The sequence below is a fragment of the Cherax quadricarinatus genome, chromosome 68 (assembly GCF_038502225.1).
Source record: "Cherax quadricarinatus isolate ZL_2023a chromosome 68, ASM3850222v1, whole genome shotgun sequence".
NCBI lineage: Eukaryota > Metazoa > Arthropoda > Malacostraca > Decapoda > Parastacidae > Cherax > Cherax quadricarinatus.
Window position 1 is genome coordinate 19,481,483 of NC_091359.1, and position 17,619 is coordinate 19,499,101.

General features: G+C 41.0%; 1 protein-coding gene across 2 annotated transcripts in view; it reads left to right on the top strand.

Annotated features, from left to right (window-relative positions):
- The first annotated feature begins 12,625 nt into the window (after positions 1 to 12,625).
- The window catches only part of LOC128697700 (RAB6A-GEF complex partner protein 2), a 56,505-nt gene continuing 51,511 nt past the window's right edge, over positions 12,626 to 17,619 (top strand). For both annotated transcript variants that reach the window (XM_070099743.1, XM_070099744.1), the window contains exons 1-3: positions 12,626 to 12,780; positions 14,283 to 14,404; positions 17,272 to 17,399. In XM_070099743.1, the coding sequence (XP_069955844.1) occupies positions 14,286 to 14,404; positions 17,272 to 17,399 (247 nt within the window). In that variant the 5' untranslated portion in view covers positions 12,626 to 12,780; positions 14,283 to 14,285. The remainder of the gene's footprint in view (positions 12,781 to 14,282; positions 14,405 to 17,271; positions 17,400 to 17,619) is intronic.

A 17,619-nucleotide genomic window follows, 5' to 3' on the forward strand; every position in this document is an offset into this window, starting at 1 on the left:
TGAAGCTTACTGTTAGACACTACTGTGAGTGTAGTGTTGAAGCTTACTGTTAGACACTACTGTGAGTGTAGTGTTGAAGCTTACTGTTAGACACTACTGTGAGTGTAGTGTTGAAGCTTACTGTTAGACACTACTGTGAGTGTAGTGTTGAAGCTTACTGTTAGACACTACTGTGAGTGTAGTGTTGAAGCTTACTGTTAGACTGTGAGTGTAGTGTTGAAGCTTACTACTGTGAGTGTAGTGTTGAAGCTTACTGTTAGACACTACTGTGAGTGTAGTGTTGAAGCTTACTGTTAGACACTACTGTGAGTGTAGTGTTGAAGCTTACTGTTAGACACTGTTGTGAGTGTAGTGTTGAAGCTTACTGTTAGACACTACTGTGAGTGTAGTGTTGAAGCTTACTGTTAGACACTACTGTGAGTGTAGTGTTGAAGCTTACTGTTAGACACTACTGTGAGTGTAGTGTTGAAGCTTACTGTTAGACACTACTGTGAGTGTAGTGTTGAAGCTTACTGTTAGACACTACTGTGAGTGTAGTGTTGAAGCTTACTGTTAGACACTACTGTGAGTGTAGTGTTGAAGCTTACTGTTAGACACTACTGTGAGTGTAGTGTTGAAGCTTACTGTTAGACACTACTGTGAGTGTAGTGTTGAAGCTTACTGTTAGACACTACTGTGAGTGTAGTGTTGAAGCTTACTGTTAGACACTACTGTGAGTGTAGTGTTGAAGCTTACTGTTAGACACTACTGTGAGTGTAGTGTTGAAGCTTACTGTTAGACACTACTGTGAGTGTAGTGTTGAAGCTTACTGTTAGACACTACTGTGAGTGTAGTGTTGAAGCTTACTGTTAGACACTACTGTGAGTGTAGTGTTGAAGCTTACTGTTAGACACTACTGTGAGTGTAGTGTTGAAGCTTACTGTTAGACACTACTGTGAGTGTAGTGTTGAAGCTTACTGTTAGACACTACTGTGAGTGTAGTGTTGAAGCTTACTGTTAGACACTACTGTGAGTGTAGTGTTGAAGCTTACTGTTAGACACTGTTGTGAGTGTAGTGTTGAAGCTTACTGTTAGACACTGTTGTGAGTGTAGTGTTGAAGCTTGTAGTGTTGAAGCTTACTGTTAGACACTACTGTGAGTGTAGTGTTGAAGCTTACTGTTAGACACTACTGTGAGTGTAGTGTTGAAGCTTACTGTTAGACACTGTTGTGAGTGTAGTGTTGAAGCTTACTGTTAGACACTACTGTGAGTGTAGTGTTGAAGCTTACTGTTAGACACTGTTGTGAGTGTAGTGTTGAAGCTTACTGTTAGACACTACTGTGAGTGTAGTGTTGAAGCTTACTGTTAGACACTGTTGTGAGTGTAGTGTTGAAGCTTACTGTTAGACACTACTGTGAGTGTTACTGTGAGACACTACTGTGAGTGTAGTGTTGTAGAAGGTTACTGTGAGACACTACTGTGAGTGTAGTGTTGTAGAAGGTTACTGTGAGACACTACTGTGAGTGTAGTGTTGTAGAAGGTTACTGTGAGTGTAGTGTTGTAGAAGGTTACTGTGAGACACTACTGTGAGTGTAGTGTTGTAGAAGGTTACTGTGAGACACTACTGTGAGTGTAGTGTTGTAGAAGGTTACTGTGAGTGTAGTGTTGTAGAAGGTCACTGTGAGTGTAGTGTTGTAGAAGGTTACTGTGAGACACTACTGTGAGTGTAGTGTTGTAGAAGGTTACTGTGAGTGTAGTGTTGTAGAAGGTTACTGTGAGACACTACTGTGAGTGTAGTGTTGTAGAAGGTTACTGTGAGACACTACTGTGAGTGTAGTGTTGTAGAAGGTTACTGTGAGACACTACTGTGAGTGTAGTGTTGTAGAAGGTTACTGTGAGACACTACTGTGAGTGTAGTGTTGTAGAAGGTTACTGTGCGACACTACTGTGAGTGTAGTGTTGTAGAAGGTTACTGTGAGACACTACTGTGACGTAATCACTGGTGGGGTGTGACCGTCTCTCTCCTTTATCTTGAGAATCAGTGACAAATTTTCCTGTTTTGTTTCCTTGATGCTGTTATCCTCATCTTCAGTCTTCCAGACAAGTCTTCTGAGAAATTAGACATATGTGCAAGTGTGTGTGTTTATGTGTGTGTGTGTGTGTGTGTGTATGAATTTGTATATATGTGTGTGTGTGTGTGTGTCTCAACAATCAATATTTGCACCAATAACTCACTACAGTTGTGACCGGGTGTGGAAGTGTGAATTGCTCATTACACTATAATTTGTTCATGATTGTAGCCATGTATAAACGTAAGTAACCATTCTTACAGTATTCATTACCTTTGTAACTTGTGAGTTCATTACCTTTGTAACTTGTGAGTTCATTACCTTTGTAACTTGTGAGTTCATTACCTTTGTAACTTGTGAGTTCATTACCTTTGTAACTTGTGAGTTCATTACCTTTGTAACTTGTGAGTTCATTACCTTTGTAACTTGTGAGTTCATTACCTTTGTAACTTGTGAGTTCATTACCTTTGTAACTTGTGAGTTCATTACCTTTGTAACTTGTGAGTTCATTACCTTTGTAACTTGTGAGTTCATTACCTTTGTAACTTGTGAGTTCATTACCTTTGTACCTAGTTCAGCCATCCAACTTTGGGAGTCCAGTCCCTGGACCCATTACGTACCTCTGTAATCTGTAAATACCTTTGTAACTTGTCATGATTGTGACTAGACCTACCTGGAGTTCATTACCTTTGTAAATTGTGAATTCATTACCTCTGTAACTTGCTCAGCTATCAAAACTTTTGAGTCCAGTCCCTGGACCCATTATGTACCTCTGTAATCTTTTGACTACCGCCCACAGGATGGGTATGGGCTGCATAATAAACATATTAAACTAACTAACTAACTAACTGTGCAACACTTGGGTACCTTTACTGAGGAAACGTTTCGCCACACAGTGGATTCATCAGTCCATACAAAGGAGAATGGTGAAGAACACGAGGACTTTGATGTAATCAGTCCCTCAATCTTGAGAAGAATACAGCATATGTGCGGAGAAGTGGATTATATACTGTAGACACAGCAACATCTTGGGATCTTAGTACAGGGAATTCTTCACTTGCTTAACCTCTAGGCTTGACCTACTTCCACATTTGGATTTGTCAAGTGTGATACTACCAGGCCCGGTGGCCCGGTGGCCCGGTGGCCTGGTGGCTAAAGCTCCCGCTTCACACAAGGAGGGCCCAGGTTCGATTCCCGGCGGGGTGGAAACATTTCGACACGTTTCCTTACACCTGTTGTCCTGTTCACCTAGCAGCAAATAGGTACCTGGGTGTTAGTCGACTGGTGTGGGTCGCATCCTGGGGGAAAAGATTAAGGACCCCAATGGAAGTAAGTTAGACAGTCCTCGATGACGCACTGACTTTCTTGGGTTATCCTGGGTGGCTAACCTTCCAGGGTTAAAAATCCGAATGAAATCTTATCTTATGACTGCTGCACCTCTCCTGCCTACAGTATATAAGCCACTTCTTCGCACATACGCTGTATTCTTTTCAAGATTGATGGACTGACCACATCGACTCAAGGTTGAGGGACTGATTACCTCAAACTACTCCTGTTCTTCAACGCTCTCCTTTGTATGGACTGATGAAGCCACTGTGTGGCGAAACGTTTCCTCAATAAAGATACCGAAGTGTTGCACATGTGTCTAATTTATCAAGTTGTCGGTTATTTGAACCATTTATCTACAAGTCTTCTTCTTCTTCTTCTTCTTTTTGGATTTATAAGGGACACTTGCAGCTTATTCCGTGTCGAGCCCTACTTTCCGAAGAGATTTATAATAATAATAATAATAATAATAATAATAATAATAATAATAATAATAATAATAATAATAATAATAATAATAATAATAATAATAATAATAATAATAATAATCTTTATTTACTACAAGTACATGTACAAGGTATATAAGTCTAGTTGACATCAGGTACCCAGGCACCTATTTTACCTATTTTACTGATGGGTGAACATAGATTACCGGTATAATGAAACACGCCCAGTGTTTCTACCCTCGCCGGGAATCCAACCCGGACACTCGCCGTGTGAAGCGAGTGCCCCGGGCACAAGAAGGCACAATACCGTGACTGGAACAATACACAAATAACCCGCACATGGGAGAGAGAAACCTCTCTCCCATGTGCGGGTTATTTATGTAGATAAGATTTTTTTTTAATTTTGCACTCATGATAGGGAGAATTAGCCACCCAGGATAACCCAATAAAGAGGATTGTCTGTCGTATTTTCATTATGATCCTTTAATCTTGTCCCTCAGGATGCGGCCTACACCAGTCAACTAACAACCAGGTACCTACTTACTACTAGGTGAATGGGGAAAGCAGGACATGAACGGAAATAAATAAGTCACTTTGTCTGACTTTTTCGGGTTATTCTAGGTTATTTACATATATGTTACTATGTATGATAATTGCACTTACGTGTATCTTACTGACAGAAAGTTCAAGGAAACATGCTAAACATTGCCACTCATGCCGGGGAACAAACCACTGATACTCAGTGTGTGAGGCGAATGCGTTAAAAACTGAGTCACAGGACACCCAAGTACAAAGAAGAGATATTGCCAAAGCCTAGACAATTAAAGAAAAGGGAACAGTAATCCCTTTGCAAATAGAAATAGAAACTAGCCCTTCTCAGGTACGCCAGACTCCAATGGAAATAAGTCACTCTCTCTGACTTTTTTTGGGTTATCCCAAGTTGTCTGCACACATGCTGCTATGTATGATAATCTATGTAACTATATTTGTGTATACCTGAATAAACTTACTTACTTCCCATCCCATGCAGAGCCACGGCAGAGCAGGGTCTCCCACGCCTTACCTAAGTACTGTAACTGACTACCCACCAAAACCTTTCGAGAAATATCCATATATAGGAAAAATGGAGCTGACGAATGGTGCCCCTCCTGTTAAGTGACCAGTCGGCAGAAAAAGATGAGGACAAACGTCCTAGAGAGAACTGGGGAAATTTGTCACATACCTTTGTCGAGAGCAAAACGTCCACATACTACCAAGGCCGGAAAACCTATTATGTACCTCCGTAATCTGTAAATTCCTTTGTAACTTGTCATGATTGTGACCGTATCTACCTGGAGTTCATTGCCTTTGTAACTTGCTCAGCTATCAAAACTTTGGGGCCCAGTCCCTGGACCCATTATGTACCTCTGTAATCTTTTGACTACCTCCCACAGGATGTGTGGAAATTTATTTGGTCCCTAAAGTTCCACAGGACAGATCCGGCATGGCCGTAATGGAACAGCTGAGCTGGGTGGCCCTAAAACTCACCCAAACAAAGCATTCTCTTGAGTTGGCGTGGATTGTTGGTAAGCTTATTTAATTTATAGATTTACCCTTCAGGGAAGGAGTAGGTAGTTTTACTGGTAGTACACTAATATTAGGTTTACTAAGGCAACTGTAGGTAATAATAATGTAGACCTAACACCTTAACATAGGTAGTAATAGGCCGATAATGTAGGCAAACACTAGGATAAGTTAGCTAGGGAGAACTGGCAGCCCTAGTTTGAATGAAGAGATGAGGGTCTGGAAGAGAGACCAGCTCGTTCTTCTTAAGACAGACACCAACTGGACAAGATGTGCCGTGATCAGCAGACGGCGCCCCCTCATGTGTCTTCACATTTGAGACCTAGGGAAATCTGGTAGAGGCACCTCGATGTACCGTAGATGACCTCCGTCAGGCCCATACAGTAAGACAAGACCTTCACTTTTTCTCGTGGATTTCTGGCCAGTGTCTGGGGAGAATTGTGAGTGAGTTTGATCTGTGGGCCTGTGTTGCAGCTGGCAGTGCATGCCCAGTAAGTACCAGTGTCTCTCGTAAGTCTGGAAGCTAGTGTCCATGTCTGCATAGTTATACTAGGGGATACATACCCTCTTGGATATAGGAATTTCTGAGGTGCAGGCAGGTCACTAATAACGATTGAATATTGCAGGAATTAAGGCTCCCGGTTGCACGTAGTTTCTGAGGGGAAGTCCAAAGGGGCTAAGGCTAAGCTTAGGGAAGTTGAAGATCAGGATATATGCTGCAACACCAAGTAAGTTAGTCCTTTATATGTGCATGCAGGCGAGTTTCTTGCACCTTTAATCATTTGTGAAAATCTGTCCTATAAGCCACTTGTGAGGCTGAGGTACCCACCTCAGAGCTCGGTGTCAACAGAGTTTGCCAGGGTAGGCGACTCACTTGGAGGCAGTCCACACAAATTTTCACAAAAGTGGTCCTTCGAACCGGATGTGGAATAGCTAGGTTAAGCTATCATAGCTAGGCTACAGTTAGGAACCAGTTTAACAGAGTTAGGTTAAGTTAGCACACCTAGGCCCAGAGTTACACAGAGGCTAGGCCAAGCTGACTATACACAGAAGTTGTTATTTGCAGTAATTTACAGGCAGGCCAGGTAGGCTAGAGAAGCTTGTGAATTTAATTATTTACAGTGATTACAAGTAATCCAGAGTAGGAGACTTGTGTGTTAATTACTTACAGTGGTTTTGCAAGGTAGCCATAGTTAGGCTAGGCTTGTGCAATATTTACAACAGTTATAGTAGCTAGGACAGATTTAACCTAGTTATTTACAGGGAGTTATAAAGCCAGGTTTAAGCTAGCACACTAGCTAGGTTAGGATTTACCTTATCCAACCATCCATGCTAGACTGAGTAAGCTAGGTCAAGCTGTTTACACACATTATTTATTTACTGTTTCACAAGTTGAATTGTTGAATTTATTTGTGTTAACCAAGTGATTTTAATTTGTATACTGCACTTTTTATTGTGTGATTTTAATTGTCTTTGATTCATTTTAATGTGGGATTTGTGAATTGTACCTGAGACTAGGTTAAGTCCTGTAATTATTTGCTGGCATTGTACAGGAAATTGCTAGGTTAAGCTTTCACGTCGATACACATTTTGATTGGGATTTGAGAGCTAACAGTGTACATTCTTGATTCAGAGTAGAGTCAATATAATAAAGGGAATTGTTAAGCTTGTTGAGAAGCCTTGAGACTCGTTCATTCTCACCTAATACCGTTCGTGCTGTGGGGTGGGCTAATTGAAGTACAAATTAGTACCGTGATCTTAACTAAACCGCAACTATGGTAGGTGAAGATGTAGTACCAGCTGTCCCAGCTCTAAGTCAATTAAAGCGGTCTATGGGAGCCTATAAGGGGCGCCTGAGCAAAGCATGTGAGGAGTGTTGTACGGTCAGGCAAGATCAGGACGTAGACTGGGAGGAACTAGAGAGTTGCCTGAAACCTTTGGAGCAAAGACTGGAGGCCTTTGAGAGATCATTTATCCTTCATGAGACAGAGGCCTATACTACAGGTGAGTCTGAATATGCAGTCGAAGTAGCACGGACGGACTATGACGAACGAAGGGCAGAGTGTAAAGCAGAGATGAGACTCTGCAGGCAGTTAATAAAGACTTTGAAGGCCGGTACAGCAGGGGGAGCAAATGTTTCAAGGAACACGAACAACAGCACACCTGTTAATGTGTTGCCCAGATTGCCCCAGTTGAATTTACCAATGTTCGACGGAACCTTAACAGAGTACATTGCTTTCTGGGATCAGTTTAAAGCCCAGATAGATGACAGAGACGATTTGTCAGATGCCGTCAAATTACAATATTTATGTTCACAGCTCAAGGGTAAAGCCTTGGACTTGGTCCGGCATTACCAAACCACCGACACCAATTACCAACATGCCAAAGACCAATTAAAGGACACGTTTGGCAACACTGAGGAGATAAAGGTAGCTATACTTTATCGGTTGTTGGATCTAGAGGCTTGTCGCCATGACCGTCAGAGCCTAGAGAAGTTCCGAATCGAAGTTATGAGTTTGACGAATAGTCTTAAAGATTTACATGATTGGGGTAAGTCGGAATGGTTCATCAGTCAGGTGATTCAGAGGAAACTGGCTGGCACTACAGTGCATGAGTTACACTTAAAATATCAGACGAATAGGTTCACGATACAACAAATTGTTGAGGGGTTGGGAAATCTCGTTTCTCATTTGAGCATAGGTGTGAGAGAAGAGTCACCACCATCACCACATAAAAACCCAGACAGTCACTCAAAGATCTCGAGAGATCAGTCTAAAGCTCATACGACTAACGTTGGAGTGTACTATGGTAAAGAGGTGTCTAAAGTAAGAACCTCTAAGCAGAACCTCAGAGGCACTCATGCCAGAATATGCGTGTTCTGCGAAGGCGAACACGCTAGCACGAGTTGCTCGGAGTATATAACACTGAGCAGTAAGCAACAGAGACTAAGGTAGTCGAGACTCTGCTTCAAGTGTTGTGGGGAACACTTTGCGAGAGACTGTGGCACCCAGCTCAGTGAGTGTCGAGTCTGTTGCAAAGGTAAGCACCATACTGCACTATGTCCCAATAATTTAAGGGAACCCCAAGCTAGTAGGGATATCTCTCAGGTAGAGATAGAAAGTGAGTCTGAGCCTGAAATGGTAGCCAGCGTGATTAGTGGGAGTGAAGTCTCTAATCCGAGTGAGAATCACGGAGGTGCTGCCCTACCTACAGTCATGGCAAAGGTTGTGAGTGGGCACAAGTCCGAAACAACCCGATTATTCTTTGACCCAGGAGCACAAGTATCCTTGATAACAAAGAAGTTGGTGGCTAAATTAAAGTTGAAGGCCACAAGGAAAGTTAGTATGATGTTGGGAGGGGCTATAAGTCAGGTCCCACCCAAATCTTATGATGTGGTGGATGTCACAGTCAACTTAGGTGGACATCGCAGAGACATTACAGCCTTGGTGGTAGAGACGCTACCCACGGCAATTACAGCGAGAGGTCTTGCTGCAGCAGCTAAGCAATTGAAAGACCTTGATGTGAAGCTGGCAGACCAGGGAATTACCACTGACACAGTCAGAAATGTAGGTATCCTGGTGGGAGCCAATCATATAGATGACTTCCTGTCTACACGACGGATGTTTAAGAAAGGAATTGGTTTATACAGATCCCCAGTAGGATACATCATAGGCGGCAGGATTCCACCTGAATTCCCTGCCACGCCAGATAGAGGAGAAGCTGTCCCCATGATAGCTGGGGGAGTAGTGATAATGAATACCAGTATACACTATGAACCGCCAGGGAAGCTGAACCAGGTAGGTAGTGACGAACACTCGGCCACCTTGGGAAAACACTTTTACAGGGTACATAAAGAGGGAGATAGATTGCCATTAAATCTAGGGAACCTCGTAACAGTGGGAGGAAAGGCTACCAAGGCATGTGGGCCACTGGGTGGGAAAGTACGGAGACACTCAGTCAAGGTTAGACATACGAAAGACGTTAAAGTTAAAGGAAAGGGTGCTAAGACCACCGGAACCAACAAGTTTACACCCCCAGAGGTCCACACAGGGGAAACTGGACGGTTGAAGTTAGACCAGAGTCTGCTTGACGAGAGTGGCCGGATGGCACTCGTGTCCAGGGTCCGCTGTGGGGGCTTGCAGAAGGTGAACTTGATTTAGACTTAGCGCCTACCTTCGCCGGCGGGAGGATGTGAAAATTTATTTGGTCCCTAAAGTTCCACAGGACAGATCCAGCATGGCCGTAATGGAACGGCTGAGCTGGGTGGCCCTTAAACTCACCCAAACAAAGCATTCTCTCGAGTTGGCGTGGATTGTTGGTAAGCTTATTTAATTTATATATTTACCCTTCAGGGAAGGAGTAGGTAGTTTTACTGGTAGTACACTAATATTAGGTTTACTAAGGCAACTGTAGATAATAATAATGTAGACCTAAGACCTTAACATAGGTAGTAATAGGCTGATAATGTAGGCAAACACTAGGATAAGTTAGCTAGGGAGAACTGGCAGCCCTAGTTTGAACGAAGAGATGAGGGTCTGGAAGAGAGACCAGCTCGTTCTTCTTAAGACAGACACCAACTGGACAAGACGTGCCATGATCAGCAGACGGCGCTCCCCCCCCACATGTCTTCACATTTGAGACCTAAGGAAATCTGGTAGAGGCACCTCAATATACCGTAGATGACCTCCGTCAGGCCCATACAGTAAGACAAGACCTCCACTTTTCCTCGTAGATTTCTGGCCAGTGTTTGGGGAGAATTGTGAGTGAGTTTGATCTGTGGGCCTGTGTTGCAGCTGGCAGTGCATGCCCAGTAAGTACCAGTGTCTCTCGTAAGTCTGGAAGCTAGTGTCCATGTCTGCATAGTTATACTAGGGGATACATACCCTCTTGGATATAGGAATTTCTGAGGTGCAGGCAGGTCACTAATAACGATTAAATATTGCAGAAATTAAGGCTCCCGGTTGCACGTGGTTTCTGAGGGGAAGTCCAAAGGGGCTAAGGCTAAGCTTAGGGAAGTTGAAGATCAGGATATATGCTGCAACACCAAGTAAGTTAGTCCTTTAAACGTGCATGCAGGCGAGTTTCTTGCACCTTCAATCATTTGTGAAAATCTGTCCTATAAGCCACTTGTGAGGCTGAGGTACCCACCTCAGAGCTCGGTGTCAACAGAGTTTGCCAGGGTAGGCGACTCACTTGGAGGCAGTCCACACAAATTTTCACAGGATGGGTATGGGGTGCATAATAAACATATTAAACTAATGGCACAGAGTTCTCAAATCTAAGCAATAAAACGAAAGGGCACACGATTTGCCTTTGCAATGGAAATAGGAACAAAAAGTTGCCAGGCGAGGAAAGTGGACCCTCTTTGTCCAACCCCACAGAACGGGACACCTACACCCTCACCCCTGTATGACCCTTGTAGGTTTAGCATTTAATTCTGATTGTAAAATTAATACACTCCTCCTTGAGTTCAGCAACCGGCTTCCCACCAAAACCTGTAAATAAAAATCTTCAGAGTGGAAAAAACGGAGCCAGTGAATGGTGCCCCGCCTGTAATGTGCCCAGCAAGCAAAATATGACAAGCACCCCAAAGAGACCAGGCGAAATTTGTTACTGATGCTCAGGAAAGACATCCATACTCTATGAAAGTTGGCTCAGAAGTCCTCCAGACAACTGGTCCGGCAGGGGAATAAATTAACTAATTCTAAGCCTAAGGAAAGTCTCTTGTTGTACATTCAGGTGGCGGTGCCAGTAGGTGGTTGACTGTGCCGGGGTTCCAGTACGAGGGGTCCACCTGACCTAATTGAGAGCATTTTATTCCTAGTGAAATTTTATTTCCTAGTGAAATTTAGTTTCCTTTGTAACTCTAATGTAGATTTGGGTAATACATTGGTGTCCCGTAGCTCGATCGCTAGCGCACTCAACCCACACACTGAAGTCCGGAGTTCGAATCCCCCGTATGGGTAGAAACATTAGGACGTGTTTCCTTAAGACACCTGCTGTCCATGTTCACCTAGCAGTATAAAATGGGTACCTGGGTTTTAATCGACTGGTGTGGGCCGCATCCTGGGGCAAAATTGGCTTAAATTGCCCGAAAAGTTCTGCATAACAAGGGGCTTTTTATATAATAGTATGTCATTGATGTCAACTAGGTCTGTACACCATGTACATGTACTTGTAGAAATAAAGATTATTATGAACATCAAAATGGTATACAATACCGACAGGTTGGTAGGTAAGACACATAGGCAACAGTTAGGCAACTTTATTCCGAAACGTTTCGCCTACACAGTAGGCTTTTTCAGTCGAATACAGAAAGTAGGCAGGAACAGTAGACCGCGATGAATGGTTTGAAAAACCGACAAGTTGAAGATTGAGGAACAGTAGCGATGTGAAGACGATGTAATCAGTCCATCACCCTTGAAGTCGTAGAATTTGATGTTGTCAGTCCCTCAGCCTGGAGAAGTTCAGTTCCTGACTATGGAACTGAACTTCTCCAGGCCGAGGGACTGACAACCTCAAATTCTACGACTTCAAGGGTGATGCACTGATTACATCGTCTTCACATCTCTACTGTTCCTGCCTACTTTCTGTATTCGACTGAAAAAGCCTACTGTGTAGGCGAAACGTTTCGGAATAAAGTTGCCTAACTGTTGCCTCTGTGTCTTAACCTACCAAAGATTATTATTGTTATTATTTTTATTATTGGTGGTGGTGGAGGTGGTAGTAGTAGTAGTAGTAGTAGTAGTAGTAGTAGTAGTAGTAGTAGTAGCAGTAGTAGCAGCAGCAGCAGCAGTAGTAGTAGTAGTAGTAGTAGTAGTAGTAGTAGTAGCAGTAGTAGTAGTAGTAGTAGTAGTAGTAGTAGTAGTAGTAGTAGTAGTAGTAGTAGTAGTAGTAGTAGTAGTAGTAGTAGTAGTAGTAGTAGTAGTAGTAGTAGCAGTAGTAGTAGTAGTAGTAGTAGTAGTAGTAGTAGTAGTAGTAGTAGCAGCAGCAGCAGTAGTAGTAGTAGTAGTAGTAGTAGTAGTAGTAGTAGTAGTAGTAGTAGTAGTAGTAGTAGTAGTAGTAGTAGTAGCAGCAGCAGCAGCAGTAGTAGTAGTAGTAGTAGTAGTAGTAGTAGTAGTAGTAGTAGTAGTAGTAGTAGTAGTAGTAGTAGTAGTAGTAGTAGTAGTAGTAGCAGTAGTAGTAGTAGCAGTAGTAGTAGTAGTAGTAGTACAATACCCGACTTCCGTGAAATAAGGTTCAATAAAGCGTAAGGTTTAGTGTTCTTTAACAACCTCAACAACAACAACAAGATTTCTACAGACTTATTTGTTAACAACCAGAAGAAGATATTCTTCATAAACTTGGATCATAAGAGAGAAGCACCAGTATACTAGGACAACACTGGTTCATGCCAGGTAGGTTCTGGGGATCAAGAAAATGTTCTGGGTCACATTTTATTAAAGTCAGGACCGAAACGTTTCAAATAAAATGTCACATTATGTGCAAGTTGTGTTTATTTTCAACCTGTCAGTATCACACAGTTTTTTTTATCACTGGCGACGATTAAGTAATTTTTTTTAATTGAGGTGACCACTGCCTCTGGGCCACAACTTTCCCAGAGGAACTACTGCCACACTGCCTCGTTATGTGCTCTTATTATTATAATAATAAAAAGGAAGCGCTAAACCTATAAGGGTTATACAACGTACGTGCTCCAATACTAAAAAAATAATAATAAATTTAGAGATGACTCAGTCACAGATGTTCAAGACTTCAGGACAACAATGGAAATAAGTCACTTTGACTTTTTTTTGGTTATCCTGGGTAATTTACATATATTTTACTATATATGATAATTTGTGTAACTGTATGTGTACCTAAATAAACTTACTTAGTGGCATATTACCAGCCATTCTGGACAAAACAATATCCCCATGAGGCTGATGAGAGGCTCTTGATCCAAGGAAATTAACTTATCCTCCCCTTCCTTGGATCGAACTAGATTGCCTTCCATTCCCCATACACTGTATGAGTCCTATGGATTTAGCATTTCCTCAAATTATAATGATAGTCTGACAACAATATCCAGACATTGCTTATTGTAATTAACTCGTAACCATTAAAACTTGTCTATATTCGTGGCATAGTCGGTGGCACAGCCGTCGGGGAGAGCTGAGACAGCTACAGTTACCCTAGATAATTTTTTTTTTTTTTTTCAATTAATGCCTAATTTTCACTGCATTATATTAACCAGTAAACACAAAAGCATCCTACAGTAGTTTAGGAAATTTTTCATGAATAGTGAAAATCAAGTGGTTTTAAAGATTTCTTTGATTTTTTAAGCATCTTGTGATTTTTAAGCCATCCCTCAGATTGAAATCATGGATGGCTTAAGCCAGTTCAAGGAGAGAGCCGAAAAGTGCCTAATGAATGTATTGACAGAAAGGGAAGAGGATAATTTTTTATTTTTTTAGCTAACACACATGTTAATATAAATAACTCATTTTACCTTATTCCTAATATATCTCCTTTACAGTATAATAATAAGATATTATCTCCTTTATAGTATAATAATAAGGTATTAAAAGGACCCCAATGGAAATAAGTCTCTTTGTCTAATTTTTTTGGGTTATCCCAGGTTCTCTACACATATGCTGCTATGTATGATAATCTATATAACTGGATTTGTGTGTACCTGAATAAACATACTTACACCTAGATTGAAATTCTAGCTGTGCTACAGGGCATGGCATACATTTTTTATACTGTATTCTATTTTGACAAGCCTGTTGTCTTCCTAACTAGCATTAACAATAATATTTTGTAACTAGAGCAAAAATATAATTATTTTAAGATCATACAATTTTTTTCCTTCAGACTACACAACATTCACTGATTGATAGTAATTCTGTTGCAGAAAATGGTGGAAGTACGGGCTCAAGTGTTAGGGGGTCTTGTGCACCTAGCAGGTGACACTGTGCAGGTCTGTATCACCATCACTGTTCCCTCGTTAGATCCTGCTCTTCGTGCTCAGTCCAGGCAAGCTCTTCACTCCTTTTAATTTATTGACATTGAAATACTGTGTTGCATAAGTGATGTTACCTTTTCCTTTGATATACCCTTGATGAGTTTTGAGTCTCGCTACTCTCGGAGCCCAGTCATGGGCCAGGCTCATCTAGTGCTAGCCTGATCAACCAGGCTGTTGCTGCTGGAGGCCCGCTGCCCCACATATCCATCACAGCCTGGTTGATCTGGCACCTGGTGAACATACTTGTCCAGTTTCCTCTTGAAGGCTTCTACACTTGTTCCAGCCATGTTTCTGATATCTTCTAGTAAGATGTTGAATAATCTGGGGCCACGAATGTTGATACAATGTTCCCTTAGTGTGCTCACCACACCCTTGCTCCTCATTGGTTTATTTTGCACTTCCTCCCATATCTCTCACTCCAGTATGTTGTTATGGCAGTGTGCGGATTTGGGACCAGGCCCTCATGTACTTTCCAGGCATATATTATCATATATCTCTCTCTCCTCCACTCCAGCGAGTACATGTTCAAGATTTTAAGGTGTTCCCAGTAATTTAAGTGCTTTGCTGGCTTAGTGTGAGCTGTAAACAATCTTTGTATTTGTTCCAGCTCTGATATTTCTTCTGCTTTGAATGGGGCTGTCAACACTGAGCAGTATTCTAAATGAGGGAGCACTAGTGATTTGAAGAGTGTCACCATTGCCATTATTTCCCTTGTTTTAAAAGTTCTCAATACCCACCCCATCATCTTCCTGGCTGTCGTGATCTTTGTCTTATTATGTTCTTAAAAAGAAAGGTCAGCTGACATAATTATTCCCAAATCTTTTATGTGTTCCTTTCATTCTATTTAGTGACCCTCTTGACTTTTGTATACGGTGTTCCTTTTAACCCCTTGACTGTTGCAACCCCCAATCCTGAGGTGTCTCCTGGTGTCACAAAATTTCAAAAAAAAAAAAAATTTATGAAATGATAGAGAATCTTTCCCGGTTGTAATGACACCAAAAAATCGAAATTTGATGGAAAACTGACGGAATTATGCTCTCGCAAAGTTAGCAACCTCGGCGATATTTACAAATCGGCGATTTCGTCCACTTTGAGCCCTATTTTCGGCTAATTTTGACCAAACTCATAGCTATTTCTTTAGAACTCCATTTTTTCTATCGATTGAGTACAAGAAACTGCCCATTTACCGATTTCAACTACCCAATAATGTGGTCAGAAATTTGCAATTTGGCCAATTTCACGAAAATTAAAAAATATGACAATTTCAAAATAAGGTTCAGAATGAGCAATGCAGACATTCCTGGCTCTAAAATAACATTTTCTTTGTTCATCAGTCACGTCTCCAGGCCCCTCTGATATTACTCTTGCTTTCTATTTTGAATTTTTATTCAAACAAAAAATAAAAGATTTACTGTTATGCAGACTACTGCAATATTGTAATAATCGTACAAATAATGTCAACCCATTCATGACTGCATATTAGAATGGATAGTTGGACATTTATTGGACAATGACATCATTTGTTTACTTTTGAACATTGGCAAAAATCAAACATTTCCCCTACTTTGAGCTCCATTTCCAGGTTCTTTTTATAGTAAAATCAATCAAAATCACCTCTCTTTCTATAATATGTTTACCATTCTATCAAATGAGATCAAGAAAACGAGAATAGAACCATAAATACTATATGAAAATAGACCACAAAGTCGGCATTTTAATTAAAAAAACGGTCGGAGTCTTTTTTTTCTCATTATGCACTGCGTGTTCCAGGATTTTTTTATATGGTGCACGCTGACCACACAGACCTATTCTCTCACATGTGGGCCTACCAGCTTTCTCCTACTTGATTTGAAGCCTCTAGAATTTATGAGTATATATACGTCAAACACGGTACCTCGTAAGACATATATATACGACCAAAACAGTCAAAAGGTTAAATTCTTCATTCTTTCCATACCTAAGCACCTGGAACTTATCACCATTGAATGTCATGTTGTTCTCCACTGCCCACTGGAAAACCCTGCTTATGTCTTCCTGTAATTTTTTCGGTGTCTTCTACCATAGTGACTTTCATGCTTATTTTAGTGTTATCTGCAAATGATGATACAAAACTGTGACGGGTGTTTGTATCTCTATCTGCTATGAGGATGGGAAGCAGCAGAGGTACCAGAACAGTGCCCTTGGGAACTGAGCTTTTTACCTCGCTGATGCTGGACTTTGCTCTGTTTACTATTCCTTTCTGGGAGTTAGCAACCCAAAAATCCATCTGCCCTCATTTTGTGCATGTTTGTTGTGTTGAAAAAGCAGAAGCTACAAGATAATTTTTTTTTTTTATGTTTCCTTAAAACAATGTTCATTTTATTTGTCATTTACTATATAGATTGTAATAATGGTAGAATTACCTATAAAATGTTGGATAAAAGGACACAGATGTATCATGCACCTTATGTGCCATCATAATATGTCACATTAGTTGCATAGGTGTTCTACCTAATATTTATAGATTATGCATCTTCATAAATGAAGCAGGTGTACATCTGGCAGTACAGATAGGCACATACATTACTGTACTACAAAAGACTAATGATGAATGTAAATTTGCCATTAGTTTTTACCATATAAATGCATATAAAACTTTTATTGCTATTCATCATTCTATTTTTTGCCAGTTTTGGTATATTATCAATAGGTAATTATCACTACCCCACCTCTGTATATTAGTTCAGTACTTTTAACACTGTTGCCAGCATAAATCATTCTTCTCATTGCCCATTTTTAATTAGTATAGCCATTTATTCCAGCTATGTATTACTGCAGTACTGAATCTTAAGAATTTATTACAGCAATTTCGCTTACATGTACCATCTCATTTTTACAGTGATGTATGTGAAGTTCTTGCATGGGGCAGTGCACAAATTCACTGCCAGTGTTCGGTGAATGAGCACCGCGTACATTTACCTGCATCCAACCCGAAACAAGCAGAGGAGAGAGTTGTTGCTAATGCTGGTACATATTTAGTTTATTTTATTGAAGGTGCATATGCTGTCTATAAGAGAAGTTTCATAGTCAATGTGCTGAAATTTGAAATGAAACATTAATTGTTATATACAGAACAATCCTATAAATCTACCTATTTTAGCTAAAAAATGAAGTACAGCGTCTCCTCACTTAATGATGGAGTTCTGTTCCTAAATCCACGTCATTAAACGAATTCGTCACTAAGTAA